This window comes from Mustela lutreola, chromosome 9 (genome assembly GCF_030435805.1).
Source record: "Mustela lutreola isolate mMusLut2 chromosome 9, mMusLut2.pri, whole genome shotgun sequence".
NCBI lineage: Eukaryota > Metazoa > Chordata > Mammalia > Carnivora > Mustelidae > Mustela > Mustela lutreola.
Genome location: NC_081298.1, coordinates 135021539 through 135038736, shown reverse-complemented (window position 1 = coordinate 135038736; position 17198 = coordinate 135021539). Strand labels below are relative to the sequence as shown.

Genomic DNA, 17198 nt, shown 5'->3' with positions numbered 1-17198 from the left:
ATGATCTCAGTGTCCTGGGATCAGGCCCCGCATGGGGAATCTCTGCTCAGCAGGGAGCCTGCTTCCCTCTCTCTCTCTGCCTGCCTCTCTGCCTACTTGTGATCTCTGTCTGTCAAATAAATAAAATCTTTAAAAAAAAAAAAAAGTATCCTTTCTTGGAGATAATGGGAAAAAAAGAAACTGGAGTTAAGAATAGAAATGGAAATCAAGTGGATTGCAGAGAATGTGGACATTTTGGCAGTGACCCAAGGGACGGATGAAAAGTGATAAACTCTGGCTTCAGGAGGAGGGAGATGAGTTCAGATATGGGTCAGGGGAGTCTTACAAAGGGTGCGTAGGCATGCAGTTACAAAAGACAAAGCTAGGACTGGGATCCTTATTATAAGGTAATATTCTTAACTGGGCTCATCAATCCTGTGGCGCTAGATATAGATAGGACTTCATAAAATATTTCATATGTGTGAAGTAACTTGTCCCTTTCAAATTTCTCTCCCATTTCCTTCCCTAAATATTTTATTATTTGCTCTAACCCACCTGATACTGAGTCATGGCGAGGAGTTATGTCCATTTCTTTCAGTTCCACTGGTGCCCCTGTCAAATGAAATTTTATGCTGTGTGGTTTAGATTGACCTGGTATGACATATTAAAAGCAAGGAATCCTATTACTATACTTGTTAATACTATTTTAAGATAGTAATATTGCTTTGATATGTTCTTATTTGCTGTGCTATATTTTTTAGTGGTTGTAAGAGATTTAATGTTCATTTCCATTCTTGGCTCCTCAAACCCAAATCCATTTTCTTCAGAAGTTATTAAGTTTCTTAACTCCTGTTTTCCAGCTGTAGAGATTTTAGGGAATTCTGTATGCTTCTGTCATTCATATCTAAATTTAGTACTGGCTAAATCCAATGGTAGTTTTATTCTGTGGCTTTCTTGACACCTTCAGAGCCATTCTGCTTAGGGAATCTAATACATTCTCTTTCCGCTCTTTCCATCTATATTCTGTCCTCCTGTGATCTCCCATCATCCTCTGGCTCAGCCGTAGTCCTGTGTTGTGTCTTGTCATGGGCTAAAGTCAGCTTTGGAGTGAGAGAGTAGAACTGTGTAATTTTTACAATTTTAAAAAGTTGCAAAAAAAAAAAAAGTTGCACAGTTAAGCAACATGTGCAGTTGACGCCCAGAGGAGTAATTAGTGCTATTATACAGGTTTTTCCAGCTTATCATTTTTTAAACCTGAGAGACCTGGTATATATATTTCACATAAAGTGAGTTTTCATACTGACTTTAGCTGCTGAAATTGAGGAGAGTGGAGACTGATATGTGGGTTGGAATCCTATCGTAAAGAGATGTTATAGTAAAGAGTAAAGAATCAGAGGGATATTTTGTTCATTGCTATGTATAGGACCTGTCACCGTGCTTGGCACATAGCTGGTTCTTAATACATTAAACAGGCCTTATCTTCATATTTTCAGGCAATATTCTCTACTTTGAACTGAGACTTGCTTATAGTTATCAGTACTAATGAAATAGTATTCTCCCCATTTTTATAGATTAGGAAGAGGACTTATACTGAATATTAAGTCACTTGCCCAACATCTTATAGCCTCTAGGTAGCGCTTACTTTAAAACCCATATTCCTGATCACTGTGAACTTGATTAAAAGATGCATGTGTGAATGTAAAATACTGTTCATTGTTTGTACTGGTGTGGAGTTTATTATTCTCTTCCCTTTGAGTATGTTTGAGAATTTTTATAATAAAAAGTTAAAATAAACCTTGTTCTTGAGTTAGACCTTTTCTCTTGTTTGTACCAAGTTTGAAATTCCAATTTGGATACTTACAAGCTGTATCATTTAAGTTCTTGTGATTTTTAGTATTCTAAACTTCAGTTTCCTCATGTAAAAATATGAATATTTAGGGTATCTGGATGGCTTAGTCAGTGAAGCATCCGATTCTTGTTCTTAGCTCAGGTGTTAAACTTGGGGTCATGAGCTGAAGCCCCCCTGGGGCTGTTTTGGGCTTCCCACTGGGCATGGAACCTACTTAAAAAAAATAAAAACAAAAACAAAAACGAATAATAATAGTAGTATTTCCTTTCGTGGTCATGAGATGATAACAGTAGTTTTAAAACATTAGCACGGTGTTGTATCAGTTGTCAGAGCCATCTTGCATCGCCAAAGGTGTTGCCCATTTCAAAAAAAGGGAAAGTTGAAAGTAGAAGAGATGAGGTCACACCGCTGGGTGGTGGAGCTGGCGTTTGAATCTGGCTGAACTTCAGAGTTCCCAAAAATTCATTCACTCACAGAATACAAATTTTATGTATTAGACTGTACGTAACAGTTAAGGATGTCAAAATCAGTTATCCAAAATCTTCACATTAATTCCAAACCAAATACAGGTATGGTAATAGGGCATTATCTACAGTTCCTGTTCTGAGAATTTCGAGCTGATGATGACTGCTTCAGTGTGCATGTTTTCACCGTAAGTAAACCACCGTTTGTTGCTGTTTTACAGTGATCAGAATAGTGGTTTGGTTTTCATTAGGTGCTTTTGATATTTTTCAGGTAGATATAGTTGTTGGCACTCCAGGAAGACTAGATGATTTGGTGTCAACTGGAAAGCTGAACTTATCCCAAGTTAGATTCCTGGTCCTGGATGAAGCTGTATGTTGAAATATAGTCGTACTTTAAAAAAATTTTTTTGCTTGTGTTTCGGGAGATAAAATATGTAAAATGATGGAAAAAACCACAATTCAGTCATGATTCTAATACCTAGAAATAATCATTACTAGTAGTTTGGTATATTTTCATCCACTCCTTGTATTTATATAAATACTATTTTACATGGTAAATCAAGTTATGTGAATCTAGGAAAACTTTTTTTTTTCTTAATAAAGTCTCTTAAGTATTTCATGTCCTTATTTGTGAACAGTTTTTAAAGGCTGTCTAGTGGTCTATGATATGGATATTTCATGGTTTATTTAACCACTCTTGTGACTAGATATGCAGATTTGTTTTTTACTCCAAATAGCTATCTTTGTTGATACATAGATTATTTTACACATTATAGTTATTTTTTTATGTTAGAGTTGCACAATGTAAAGTCTAAGAACATTAATGTCTTGGAAGCTCTTTTTTTTTTAAAAATTTTTTATTTTTTCAATTTCTTTTCAGTGTACCAGAATTCGTTGTATATGCACCACACCCAGTGCTCCATACAGTCCGTGCCCTCCATAATACCCACCACCAGGCTTCCCCAACCTCTCATCCCCCGCCCCTTCAGAACCCTCAGATTGTTTTTCAGAGTCCATAGTCTCTCATGGTTCACCTCCCCTTCCAATTTCCCTCAACTCCCTTCTCCATCTTCTTGGAAGCTCTTGAGACATACTTTCAAAGTATTTTCAGTATGAGTTGAGGTGGTTTTTTAATACTGAGGATTTAATATTTTAATATTTAAATTATTAAATATAAAATTTAATATTTTCATATTAAAATTACATGTTTAAGGATATGTGATAGAAACTGTCATCTCTAGTATTCATTTTAGAATACTGGAGTATAGTTTTTGGGTTGTTTATGGTCAGCTTTTTTATATTCTAGTCACATGGAATTAAAGTTGAATTTATAACTTGTCTTCATCTGATGGGAAATAATCATTTTGAGAATATGGGGATATGTATGTTTATGAATACATTCCCATTATCTTTTTACACTTGATTTACAAAAGAAAGATTCAGGTATTGATTAAAAAATTTATGCTTTTCTTTGCTTCTCATTCAGGATGGGCTTCTTTCTCAAGGTTACTCTGATTTTATAAATAGGATTCATAATCAGATTCCTCAGATTACCTCTGATGGGAAAAGACTTCAGGTATGAAATGACAGATGCATCTTAAAATACATGTGGACAGTTGTTATGTGTTAATGCTTATTTTGTTTTGTTCTACATTTTGTTTTGGTGTCTTATGATTACATTAACTGCCAAATAAAACATTTTCGTTATTACCTGAGTAAATAGTACACACAAAGAAACGGTCTTGAAAGCTGCGCATAGAAATGAAGAAGAAGGGAACTAAAGAAAATTAGGTGTCACAGAAGATGATAAGCAAAAAATTCTTAGTTGTTTTTTTTTCTACAGAGCATTTAGAGTTTATATTTCGGACTGTGAGGAGGACTGCTTCGTGTTTGAGGGGGCAATATCATGAGCTGTTGAAAACAGCTGTTGTCATTATTTCTTAAAATATTACTCTTATTTTTCTCACCTTCACTTCCTAGGAAGAATTTGAGAGGTAGAAGAGGCTTTAAGGGGGAGAGAAGGGAACAAACAGTAACTTCTTCATCTTAGTCTTCGTAGGACCTCGTGGAATCGATGGCATGGTTTCCGTAGCAGCGAGGGGACTCACTGGGAGCGAGGGGACGGACTGTGAGCGAGGGGATTGTAGTTCAGAGAGATTAACCGGCCCAGAGTTCTGTCACCAGTTGCTGCTGCAGGGTTCGGTATTAAACTCATCTGTAGATTCCAGGTTAACATGCTTTGGGGCCCACATTAGTATTCATATGGTGGAATTATTACTGTAAAATAAAAGTTGATCTAAACTTTTTTTTCCCTCTTAGGTGATTGTTTGCTCTGCTACTTTGCATTCTTTTGATGTGAAGAAGCTGTCTGAGAAGATAATGCATTTTCCCACCTGGGTTGATTTAAAAGGAGAAGACTCCGTTCCGGACACTGTACACCATGTGGTTGTCCCGGTGAATCCCAAAACTGACAGACTCTGGGAAAGGCTTGGGAAAAACCACATTAGAGTGAGTACTACACACTGTTAACATTTATGGGGAATAAAACTTACATAAACTAGCTTAACCTTGGGCTCTTAGTGATGCTTATAGCCAGATACTGTACCTGAGAAAAGAGAAATCCACCCAGTGACTGCAAAAGGTTAGGCCTTGAGAGCACAGAATAAGTGATGGGCTTTTATTTTTTTCTCTGTAAGAGTTACTTTTTTTTTTTTTTTAAGATTTTATTTATTTGACAGAGAGAGGTCACAAGTAGGCAGAGAGGCAGGCAGAGAGAGAGGGGGAAGCAGCCTCCCTGCTGAACAGAGAGCCTGATGCGGGACCTGATCCCAGAACCCTGAGATCATGACCTGAGCCGAAGGCACTGAGCCGCCCAGGCGCCCCCTCTATAAGAATTACTTTCAATGATCATCTTCCTTGATGTAATTTTGATAAATGAGTAGGATAATATATATACCTAGATCTAATTTCAGATACAATGATGCTGTTTTCAATAATATTTTAGTGTCCTCTTGAGGTTCCTTATTTTCCTAAAAAGAAATTTCATGTGTCTACCTAGTGTTTTTTCCCTCCGCTGTTCTTAGATTTACCTTTATAAAATAAGGGTGTGTTGTATATTATAAGTATATAATATTCTAAAAGCCACCTTTTTTATTACATCTAAAAGCCATTTTTATTACATTTAAAATTGCTTAGTCTTAGACTTACAGTTAATAAAGGGTTTTCTAAATCTGAAGAATGCTTTTGCCTAGTCTGAAATGTAGTCTAAAGTTAGGTACATTTTTCCTTTAAAAAAATGATATCTGTTTGGAATCCTTACTTAACCACTTGCTACCCTTTGTTAACCTTTTCTTTTAATAGACTGATGATGTACATGCAAAAGATAACACAAGGCCTGGTGCTAATAGTCCAGGTAAGTTGAATGAGTGATTAAGTGAGTGAATGAATGAATGGGCGAATGAATTAATGAATGGTTTTGAAAGATTTTGAAAACAAATTGGTTTGTTTTAATTGAATTTATGCCCCATCTATTCTCATGAAGGCTTTGAAGTGACCTATAAAATTAGAACAGGAAATCTGAAGATAAAAGCACCAAAAATAATAAGGAAATGAGGGAAATGTTGATACCAGTCAGCTAAGAGCAGCATTAATCACTGAATTTCAGATGTTAGTCTCTTGACAGCTAGGTCACACATACTTTGGATTTTGGAATTCTTTTTTTTACCATAGGATATTAGCACAATTCTCTGGCAACAGATTTTATATTGGTCCTGAATTTCTGGAGAAATGTCACATAGATTCTTCACTGAGGGAATTAAGTAATAAAGGAAAATGTCTTTAGCTTACAACTTTGTGGAAGATACAGAAATTATCTTGAAATAGTTCATTCTTTTTGTAAATGGTAAGGTATATCTAACACAAAATTTCCCGTTTTAACCATTCTGAAGTGGATCAAGTTCAGTGGCATGAAGTACATTCCTACTTTGCATCCATGGCCACCATCCATCTCTAGGCCGTTTTCATCCTCCTAAACTGAATATCATTAGATCATTAAATATTTATTGGTTTTTAAAAAGGTGAACATTTAATTCAGTGAAGATATTTATTTGCAGAGCAGAGACTGTTTGTTTCAGGTTCATAATATTTTAAAGATCTATGAGTGTACATTCTTTTGCAAGGATCGTGCTTATCGAATGTTGAGTAGATCTCAGACCCATTAGGCTGCATGTTTAATGTTTGATGTCTCACGTGGGTCATTGGGGAGGGTGAGACTGCATTTGCTTCACGGTTGGATCCATGTGTAGGTTTATGGCAAGTATCTGAAAGGTGAATTTTCTGAAATCTTGATTAAATAGAGTCCCTTTGGATTCAGTTTTATGTGCAGTTCCAAATTTATAAGGTGTATGCTCAAATAGCCTTTTTGTTGGAGAGGAGCAGAGACCCTGATGATTCAAAATAATGTGTCCTCCCACTGTTTGAGAATACATTTTATAAAGTATAAATTGTTACTTCATGTATTTTTTCTTGTAAATGTTTTGCTTAGTTTATATAACAATTAGATATGGCTAGAGAGACTTTAGAAATATGGTGGGTTACAGAATTAAAATTTCCCATTAGATAGTTGGTAACTGTAGCATTAGCTTCCCACTGAAACAGATGGGGGGTGATGGCTAAGAAAGGACTTCGTTTGACATACAGTTTTTTTATTCCGTAGAAGTATGAACTTTCTGGTGTTAAATTTAAGAAGTACATTGATTATTTTTAAAAGGGGTTAAAATAATTGAGTAAACATTTATTGAGCAGTTAGGGGAGTTAATGCAAGGCAGCATATGATTAGTTGTCCATGAGAGATAGGAACAGAGTTTTGTTGTAGGTATGAAGCTCTGTTTGCTTGTGGTTATATGTCTGTTTCCCTCATAAGAGGTACGATTATAGGTGTTTTGGTGCCCATAAGGTGGCACAAATGCACATTAACAGAAACAGGAATAAATGAGTGAATGGATATTCTCACCTTTTCATCCTATCTTAATCTCACTTATTTTTTATTAAAGCCAAGTATTGTAGGTGAGTTAGGCAGTAAGTCTGTGACTGTAATTATGTGTGTTTATATCAGTTTTAGATTGAAATTCTTTTTCTGTTTTTGTTGTTGTTATGGTATTCAAGAGATGTGGTCTGAAGCTATTAAAATCCTGAAGGGGGAGTATGCTGTCCGGGCCATCAAGGAACACAAGATGGATCAAGCAATTATCTTCTGTAGAACCAAAATTGACTGTGATAACTTGGAGCAATATTTTATGCAACAAGGAGGAGGTAATGTTTCCTCACTTGAAATAAATTGTGTTTATTTCCTCATTTAATAGATTATTAGTCTCATGTTGATGCAGTCTCGAATGCATGCACAGAATTTAAAGTAGCAGTGGTGCATTGTAAGTATCTGTGCTTATCTAGTACTTTTTCATAGGATAAGCCCCAGGCAGACAGTGAGGGCTTTCCATGCAGGTACAGGTGCATTACATTGTTCTGAGGTCCTGCTGCCATTTGGAAGAAGGGTAATGTTATTGATTAACTTTAATGTTAAAATTTCAAGTTATAATCATTAAATAAGAGAATGTATATTTTCTAAGCCAATAAATGGAGAAAAAAAATATCTTAAAAAGGCTAAGAAAGCTAGAGGAAACATAATAAGAAATAGCAGAATGGTTAGAAATTACAGAGTAAGATGGCTGGTGGAAAAATCTGAGTGTAAACACTATATAAGTCCTTGGTTAAAAGGTGTAGATGGTTAGACTGGATAAAATCTAGCTGTTTGCTATTTATAAGAGGTATACTTAAAACCTGAGGACATGGAGAGATTGAAAGTGGCTGAAGAAATATATGTATCATCTAAACTACCAGTGAAAAGAAAGTCGGTCTAGCTATGTTAACAAGAGATGCAGTAGAATTTAAGACAAATATTAACTAGAAATAAAGTCCCTATGTAATCAAATATTTAATCTATAATGAGTATAGGATGATTCTAGTGTTACGCTCCTTATAACATATAAACCAACATGAAGAGATGCTCAACATCTCAGTCATTAGGGATATGCAAAATCACAGCATAGTAGCACTGTACGCTCATTATAATGGCTAGATTAAAAATCCAAGGCCACTTTTTGGCGGGGTTGTTGAGCAGCTGGAGTACTCACACTGTTGCTGGACAGCCATGTCGGTACAAGGGCTTCCATTTTTATTTGTTTTTTTTTTTTTAAATATTTATTTATTTATTTGGCAGAGACATAGTGAGAGAGGGAACACAAGCAGAGGGAGAGGAAGAGAGAGAAGCAGGTTTCCCGCTGAGTCGGGACCTGGATGTGGGGCTTGGGATCATGACCTGAGTTAAAGGCAGACGCTTAACTGACTGAGCCACCCGGGCTCCCCTGGTCTTACATTTTTAAATAAAATTAACATTGCTATCTTATGGCTTAGTAATTCAACTCCTAGTTACTCAAGATAAATAAAGTTTATCCAAGAGTTATTGACAGAAGCTGTGAGCAAGAGTGGTCATAGCAGCTTTATTTATAATAGCCCCAAACTGAAGATACACCAGGTGGCTGTCAGTAGGGAAATGGCTTAAACCAGATGTGAAATATTTAGTCACTGGAAATACTGCTCAGTGATACAAAGGAATGGACTATTGGTGGACTCAGCAGCTGTGGGTGAATCTCAGACATCTTGCAGAATGAAGATTCTTTATACAAGCCTATATTCTGTATGATTCCATTTATGTGAAGTTCTAGAAGAGTCAGAATTAATCTGAAAGGGGAAGAAACCCACAACATTGGTTTTTCCCCAGCATAATGGGAATGGGGGTACTTTGTGAAGTGACATTCATATTTTCTATCTTGATAGGACTTTGGGCTTGCATAGGTGCGTGCGTTTGTCAAAACTCACCAGACGTCCGCTTAAGATTTGTACATTTCCTTGTATGTAACTTTCACCTTGAAGGAAAATCATAAAACCTAGACAAATAACTGCATTCTAGTTAATGAGATGCATGCTGAACTGTACAGATATTTGCAGTTTATATTGAAATGCATCAAAAATAGAAAAATGAATTGATAGGAAAAAGAGCTAGACAGGCAGTAAAGTAAATATAGTAAATGTTAGTGGTATAATCTAGGAGGTGAAAATACAGCTATTTACTTTGAGATCTTTTCATTGTTGCTGTGTTTGAAAATTAATGTTGAAAAATATATAAAGCAAAAATTGACAGATGTATCCTGGTAACAGATGAATCCTGCTTTCATAGTGGGGAGAACTCGAACACATCTCTCTCTCTCTTTTTTTAAAGATTTTATTTATTTATTTGACAGACAGAGATCACAAGTAGGCAGAGAGGCAGGCTGAAAGAGAGAGAGAGGAAGAAGCAGGCTCCCTGCTGAGCAGAGAGCCCGATGCGGGACTCGATCCCAGGACACTGGGATCATGACCTGAGCTGAAGGCAGAGGCTTAACCCACTGAGCCACCCAGGGGCCCCAGACACATCTCTTTTTATAATTGGTGTATGTCAGGGAGCCAGAAAACTCAAACAGTTTAAAAAGTTTGAACTGATAGTTATATGAGGAATAGGTTCTATTGCTCATCACTGTGAACAGTTTAGTACCATCCGGTCCCCGCCCCTGCTGCCCCCAAGTTCTAGCAAACAACCTTGCTTGGTTGTTTTAGTTATAGTGACTGTTCTATAATACTTCTTCCTGTCCATGTTGGTTTTAAATGGAGAATTTGATTATTTGGTTAGAAAAGCCATTGCTCGGGACACCTGGGTTACCAAAGTAACACAGTTTATACCAGAACTTCAGAGGTTTAACAGAGGAAAATAAAGGATTCCTCCTCTCTCTATACATGGCTTGACTGGGGAGTAGGAATGTGTGTGTGTGTGATACTCCCCTAAACAACTTGAATTCAGAATGCAGTAAGGCCTAAGGGGTAGGCCTCTGGAAGTTCTGATTAGCTATTATTTATTCTCTGCAAAATTAGTTCTTGTATTCATTTTGGGTGGGTAGCTTTCATGGTATATTTTTCTTGAATGCTGAAGTAATTTTATTGAACTTAAAATTTACTATGTAGAGTAGTTATGGTATTATTGTTACTCTGCATTCCTGCTGGAGCCTACGGGTTCTTTTGAGCTCTTGACGGCTGTTTATTCTTACTCTGATCAGGACTGGATGGATTTTCTTACTGTATCTACTTGAGTTTCTTTTTTAGAATTGGCTTCCAGTGTATATGCCTCTCCATCCTACCAGTTTGCTGCTCCTAATCTGCTTTGGCCAGGGTACCAGATCATGAAGCTGTTAGGACATTCTGATGGGGGTGGGCTCGTGGGCGTGGCCTTTAGTAAGGGCCTGAAGTTCATCATGCCTATTTTGGTCCTTCCAAGATTGATCTCTCTTGTCTGCTTTTTTGGTTCTTAGCTTTCTTTATATGGGATCGGAGAGGTTCCTGGTATACACATAGGTTTTCCTTTAGTAACACATTTGGTATACTGTTCTGTCTGCTATACATCAGGAAGAGTGACTTAAAAATATCCTTCAAAGTAAATCAGTTTTAATGCTCCTGGAGTTTATTTTAATGGCATTTCACTTATGACAGAAATTGTGTTAACTGTGGTTTGTGGCAAATTGGGGTGTAGAGTTCTGTGGAATTATATGGCACCATTGTAGTTGGAATGCTATTGGTTTTTTGATACAGTCTTTGGTGTATTGTTTTCCAAGGTTAACTGTTTAATGTGCTCTTCACCAGGACCTGATAAAAAAGGACATCAGTTCTCATGTGTTTGTCTTCACGGGGACAGAAAGCCTCATGAAAGGAAGCAAAATTTGGAAAGATTTAAGGTACTGCTCTTTAGTTGACTGCATTTCCTTAATAGCCAAGGGGGGAATCGCAGCCAATTTTAATCAGTTACAGTTAGTATTATTAAAGCCATTCTTGTTCTCGAAATTTCAAAAGATTTTTGCTCTGTTGATATATCCTTGATGACAGGGCTTAGTCATCTTTAGTATGCAGTGGTCAGTTACATGTTCTCCGTGCAACACTGCTATGGTAAGAATTTTCAACTTAAGTCTTAGTTGAATTCTTTCAGGTAGGTATTTTTAAGAGAAGGGTCATGGGATAGTTAAACCATGTCTGTGAGTCTTATTATTTTTTTTTTAACAGTTCGTAGTAATACCCATAGCGAAGTTAATTTGTAGATTAATGTAAGAGAGGTAGCAAGAGTACGGTTTTGTGGGATTAAAAACACTTGTAACTGTTTGGGGCGCACTGTCCCACTTTCATGCTGGCAGCCCGCGGACAGGTGGGTTAGCTCTCGGTGGAGGTGGGGAGGGTTTGAGCCGTCTCGAACACAAGGGCAGGAGCCTCCACCCACAGCATTCTCGTTGTTTATCGTGTGTTCACCCCAGTGCAGAGTACAAATAGCATTTTCTCTCAGACCCATCGTATGAATAGAAGGTGGAAAGTACTGAGCTTAGGAACTTTGGATTATGCTTCCATGTGAGCAGAATGTGCATATGGGAGCATGTTGTGTGGTCGCATTTCAGTGTGTGTATGTTTGCCCTTCTCTACCCAGGCTCGTACGCTGGACCCCAGGTCAGCATTCCTTCCCCACTCTGTGTCTAACTTTGCTTTGCCTTGAGGCACAAATGACGTGCAAAGGCTAATTTGTATTTCCTTGGTGAGAGCACTGGGGCCCACTCTCTGTTCCCTTGTCTTAGAATTTTGTCTGTTGTCACAAAAAGTATAACCTCAAGGTGAAATGCCTGGTATTCTGAATTTATTTTAATACAAGGTAAAGATAATGTTTATATTTTAACATTTTTTTCCTATTTTCTCCCCCCCTCTTTTTTTTTAAAATTTTATAAACTTGCTTTGGCATTAACAGTCAGGATTTCTAAAGATAAATCCAAATTATAAGCAGTTTATCTTTGGTGTGAGAAAAAAGCAAATAAAAATGAATCCAATTACTGATTTATTCACCTTAAATGTCTTGTTTTAGTAGATCATAACTTAAAAATTTAAGACAAGGTCCAGTGAATTATGAGTATCTGGACCTCTAATCTGATAGTAACACATTAGTCAGCGGTCTCAGTGGAATGGTAGTATTTGTATTTATTTTTTAGCATATGTCATAATAAATTCCTTTCTCCCCTCTCTGTTCTCTTTAGAAAGGAGATGTAAGATTCTTGATTTGCACCGACGTAGCCGCCAGAGGAATTGATATTCACGGTGTTCCTTATGGTAAAAGAAAGGTTTTGTAACTTCAGTTTAAATTTTACGGAATTCAGAGTGAACCCTCTAGTGTTTTTGAAATATTTAGAACATCAAACATCTAATATGGTTGAAAATTTTAGAAACTAATGGCAATTGGTAATAATTACTTTTATTTGCAGTTATAAATGTCACCTTGCCTGATGAAAAGCAAAACTATGTACATCGAATTGGCAGAGTAGGAAGAGCTGAAAGGTATTGCTGTATTTTTTTTTTTCTTTTCATGCTTTTATGCCTCAGGAGTAAAGTCTAATAAAGACTTCTAAAACTTTTCAGGATGGGTCTGGCCATTTCCTTGGTAGCAACAGAGAAAGAAAAGGTAATGTTCTCAGTGCTGTATTATATTCATTGTTTGTTGTCGTTTTAGATGTTGTAAGTAAGAGCAGTTTGATTTTTCCATTTACATTGAATTCAGTTGCATATGGATATAAGTGAACTTTTTAATGGCATCTTTTTTCTCTATAGTCTTGTATGGACCAGCAATAGGATGTAGTTTAGAAAGGAAAAATGCAAAATATAATTTTCACTAATAGCCTTAGTGTACTTGATTTCACCAAAAACTATTTAAACCCTCCCTGACATCATGCCACAGAGAACTTTTGTGGTAGAGGGTGTAACTTGTGATTTTGCAGTATAATTTGATGAAACTTTACCAAACCGTTTCAAGAATAAGGAACTCCCATAAGCTCATTGTCCAAAATAGTTGTTCATTTTGCTTTTTGGTATTTATTATAGAGAGCATTTGGATTTACTTTTTGATATAATTTTGATAGAGTATTCTCCAGTATTTACTTTTTCATCCTTGTTTTTATCTGAGAATTCCTTTCTGTAATTGGCATGCATTTTAGGAAAACTTCAGGATCATTCTCAAAAAGAAGTCTTTTAGAAGACCTAGTTAATGAGCTCCTGAATGGTGGAAGTCATGGGATGACATACAATACTGCAGTCTGTTTTTCTTGTCCTTGGGGATAGAAAATATTTAAAAAACTAATTGAGCATAAAAATATCTAGCAGGTTGCAGTCTCCATATATGTTAGTATTTTTTCCATATTTCATGTAGGTTTGGTACCATGTATGTAGCAGCCGTGGAAAAGGGTGTTATAACACAAGACTCAAGGAAGACGGTGGCTGTACTATATGGTACAATGAGATGCAGGTAAGACTCCTAAGGAATGTACGAAATTGGCAACAATAGACCACAATTCATTATAAAAGTAATACCTTAGCTTTATTTGTTAGATGTGAGGAAAAGTAGTAATTGATTATAATGTTAGTTATAGCTTGTAAGTGGTAACTTGTGAGTTTATCTCTTCAGAAATCTAACTTCCATTTATACTATTATAGTCTTCCTAGTTTCATTGGACATCGTTAAAGTGCAACTCTATCTAAATGAGATTTTTATTTGAAAATGCTTTTTATATTTCCTTTCCCATCTTAGTTGCTGTCTGAGATAGAAGAGCATCTGAATTGCACCATTTCTCAGGTTGAACCGGATATAAAGGTACCAGTGGATGAATTTGATGGGAAAGTCACCTACGGTCAGAAAAGGGCTGCTGGTGGTGAGTTTTGAGTTCCTTTTATTTCTATTCTAAATGTGAATGTGTCCTTCTTGGGCGTCTGTGTTAGTGTCTATTTTTAGTTTATTAATCATTTTAGTTTATTAAGTTTATTAATTTAGTTTATTTAGTTTATTTAGTTTATTAATTAATTTATTTAGTTTATTTAGTTTATTAATCATTTCCTCATTATTCTCATAGCACTTTATCCATATGTGTCTTGTAGCATTTTTGGGTTGTGTGATTTGTATGTGAATGAAGGATGGAAGCATAGCTGTTTCTCTTGAGGTATTAATGTCACAAAGAATAGTTGAACATTTTTAGAGTTATTAGGAAACCAGTATAATGGCGATTTTGAACAAAGAATTGAAAACATTTGATTTAATATCAAGTGGTAAACCAGCATACTGTTTCCTTTGCCTGGAATGCCCTTAGCTCATTTCTGAAAATTTTTTTTTAAGATTCAGGCTACTGAGCTAGTTGTTTCCAAACCAAAAAAAAAAAAAAGGAGATGCGGGAGGTTGCTAGGGGCCTTGGGACACTGTTAGGCCTGATCATTCATTTCTGTGGATTTAACGTCTTTAGAACTCACTTGTGGAGATGACTTGCCCAGTAGTACATTTTTTATTGCTAGAAGCAATGTATGAGCGGATGTAATTGAGCCAAAGTATTGCTGACAAGTTATTTCAAGCATGTCATTTACATTACTTTATAATTTGTGTGTGTGATGCAGGTGGAAACTATAAAGGCCATGTGGATATTTTGGCACCTACGGTTCAAGAGTTGGCTGCCCTTGAAAAGGAGGCTCAGACATCTTTCCTGCATCTTGGCTACCTTCCTAACCAGCTGTTCCGAACCTTCTGATTTTAACATACACTGATAAGATTTGAATAATAAAAGTCTGTAGTCTTCAAACTCTAGAACAGTTGTACTGCTTCCAAGCAGTAGTATTTATAGTAACAGGAGCTATTAATGCTGACTCTTGCATGTCAAGAAACATTAATCTTAGGAATTCTTCATAAAATGGCAACCTAATGAGAATAATAAATTTGATGACTATATTTTTATGAAGGTTTGTGTCTTATATTTGATGGTTTTCTTTTTCAAGAAAACTATGGGTTGACCAAGTAAAGTTTCTGGGTATGTGATTTTGGCGGAGGGGGTGTGGGGAACCACCAGTGGTTTCTTGGGTGGAATTTATCATAGGAAGCGATCCCAGATGCAGATGTTCTTGAGATGGTTATAGTTGCCTAGGTATAAGCTGAAGCTGGAGGAGACTCATGACAGGAAAGAAAATTGGATGATCCTAAGGCAGAAGGACCACTTGGTTAGTTTTGGGGGCCTGGAGTTTTTTAGAGAGGGAGGAAAGGTTCTGTGTCTAAGGATTGAGGAGGAGTAGTGTGTGATGGTTACAGCAAGGATGTGTTTTGGAAGGTTTGTCTTGTTTCTAAGAACCTTTCTTTCCAGAGGATAGTTACTATAAAGATAAAACTATTTTACTGTTCCTCTATGTTTTTTAAAATTTTTTATTTTTTTAAAGATTTTATTTATTTATTTGACAGAGATTGCAAGTAGGCAGAGAGGAGGGGAAGCAGGCTCCCTGCTGACAGAGAGCCCGATGCAAGGCTTGATCCCAGGACCCCGGGATCATGACCTGAGCCAAAGGCAGAGGCTTTAACCTACTGAGCCACCCAGGCACCCTGTTCCTCTATGTTGTAAAATTAAACATAGTCCTTGGGAGATGTTTCTTCAGTCCCTTTTGCCTACAATACCCAAAGGAAAAGAGAAGAGATAAATTTGAATTGTTATTGTATGCCTTTTGACTCTTAGTTAATAAAGCCTTATTCCTGTGCTAGGATTCTTTAAGAACACAGGCTATTATAAATTCTTGTATGATGGTTTCTAAACCTTTGAGCACAGAAATATTTTCTTTAAACAAAATCTTGAGTGAAACTCAGGGTAGACAGTAACAGTGGGAGAACCATTGCGTAGATTTTGAGTCACAGTTTGTGCGAAATGATGAGAATAGCATCCTCTCACATTTAGACCACGTTCTCTGGAGATGTCCTAGAACCGCCCCAGCTGATCTCGGAGCTGTGCGATGACAGCGCTTCACAGCGTCCACGCATATTAATCACTGCTTTAGAAAGGGGTTATTTTAACCAACATAACAGCAAGGAAAAGACTGAGATCTGGGCCATTTAAATACTGGAGCTGGGGGAGGCAGAAGCACAGTTTGGAGGAATGCATGCCCACGTGGCCTGGTTTGGAGAAGTGGAGCTGAAACTTGGGTTCCTGTCTCAGCTTTTACTCTTGTCTCCCATTAGAAGACGATCCTCAGGTCCAAATGGGTAGCCCAGGGAGGCATGGAGACCGGAAGTGGGTATTTGGCTTTTCCGATGCAAATTACTGTCCAACTGCAGTGATCTGCACAGAAACTCTGAGGGCAAACTGTGTGCCCAGACCAGCAGAGGGGTTGTCGGGAGACTTGGCCGGCCGGCCCCTTGTACTCACATCACGGGTAACCCTTCCCTTTATTCTCAGTCCCTGCCTCCAGATACCCATTCCTTCAGGCCTCAGGATTCATGCTAAGAATTTATTATTATTAAAGAAGTGGTCACTGAGCCCTGACGGTTCTATTTGCCTCCCTTCTTCCTTTTAGAAACAGAACCTTCTGAGTTTTCATCAGTAGGATTTCCTAGCTAGGGACTGCCTTCCCTAGGTTCTAATCCGTGGGGTACAAGTCAAAGTGATGCGACAACTTCACGTCCTCTGCCTTCCCTTTCCTTGCTCAAGCTGTACCTCGGAGGTGGTGGTAGTGAGCCTTTGTCCACGTTAGGAAAGTGTCCTACTTTGGGAATGCAGAGGGACAAGGAACCTGGAGGACCTTGGAGGGAAGCTGCTGCCCTCTCTGGCTGGCCCGCCCGTTCGTGTAACTTAATTGTCTCCGAGCCACCGTATGGTTAGGCCTCTACCCCAGCTAATACAGAACACGAGGGGTGCACGAAAGCCCAGGACATATTAAATATTAACCATCACCTGTTC

At 37.3% G+C, this 17198-nt stretch overlaps 1 protein-coding gene across 1 annotated transcript in view; it reads left to right on the top strand.

The window, feature by feature from the left end:
* DDX1 (DEAD-box helicase 1) overlaps positions 1-15214 on the top strand; it is a 33571-nt gene extending 18357 nt beyond the window's left edge. Inside the window, exons 15-26 of the mRNA XM_059132604.1 lie at positions 2564-2662; positions 3779-3868; positions 4612-4800; positions 5653-5704; positions 7456-7602; positions 11074-11165; positions 12495-12567; positions 12720-12792; positions 12874-12916; positions 13658-13753; positions 14036-14156; positions 14887-15214. Coding sequence (XP_058988587.1) covers positions 2564-2662; positions 3779-3868; positions 4612-4800; positions 5653-5704; positions 7456-7602; positions 11074-11165; positions 12495-12567; positions 12720-12792; positions 12874-12916; positions 13658-13753; positions 14036-14156; positions 14887-15017 — 1206 coding nt within the window. The 3' untranslated portion in view covers positions 15018-15214. The remainder of the gene's footprint in view (positions 1-2563; positions 2663-3778; positions 3869-4611; positions 4801-5652; positions 5705-7455; positions 7603-11073; positions 11166-12494; positions 12568-12719; positions 12793-12873; positions 12917-13657; positions 13754-14035; positions 14157-14886) is intronic.
* Positions 15215-17198: the final 1984 nt, after the last annotated feature.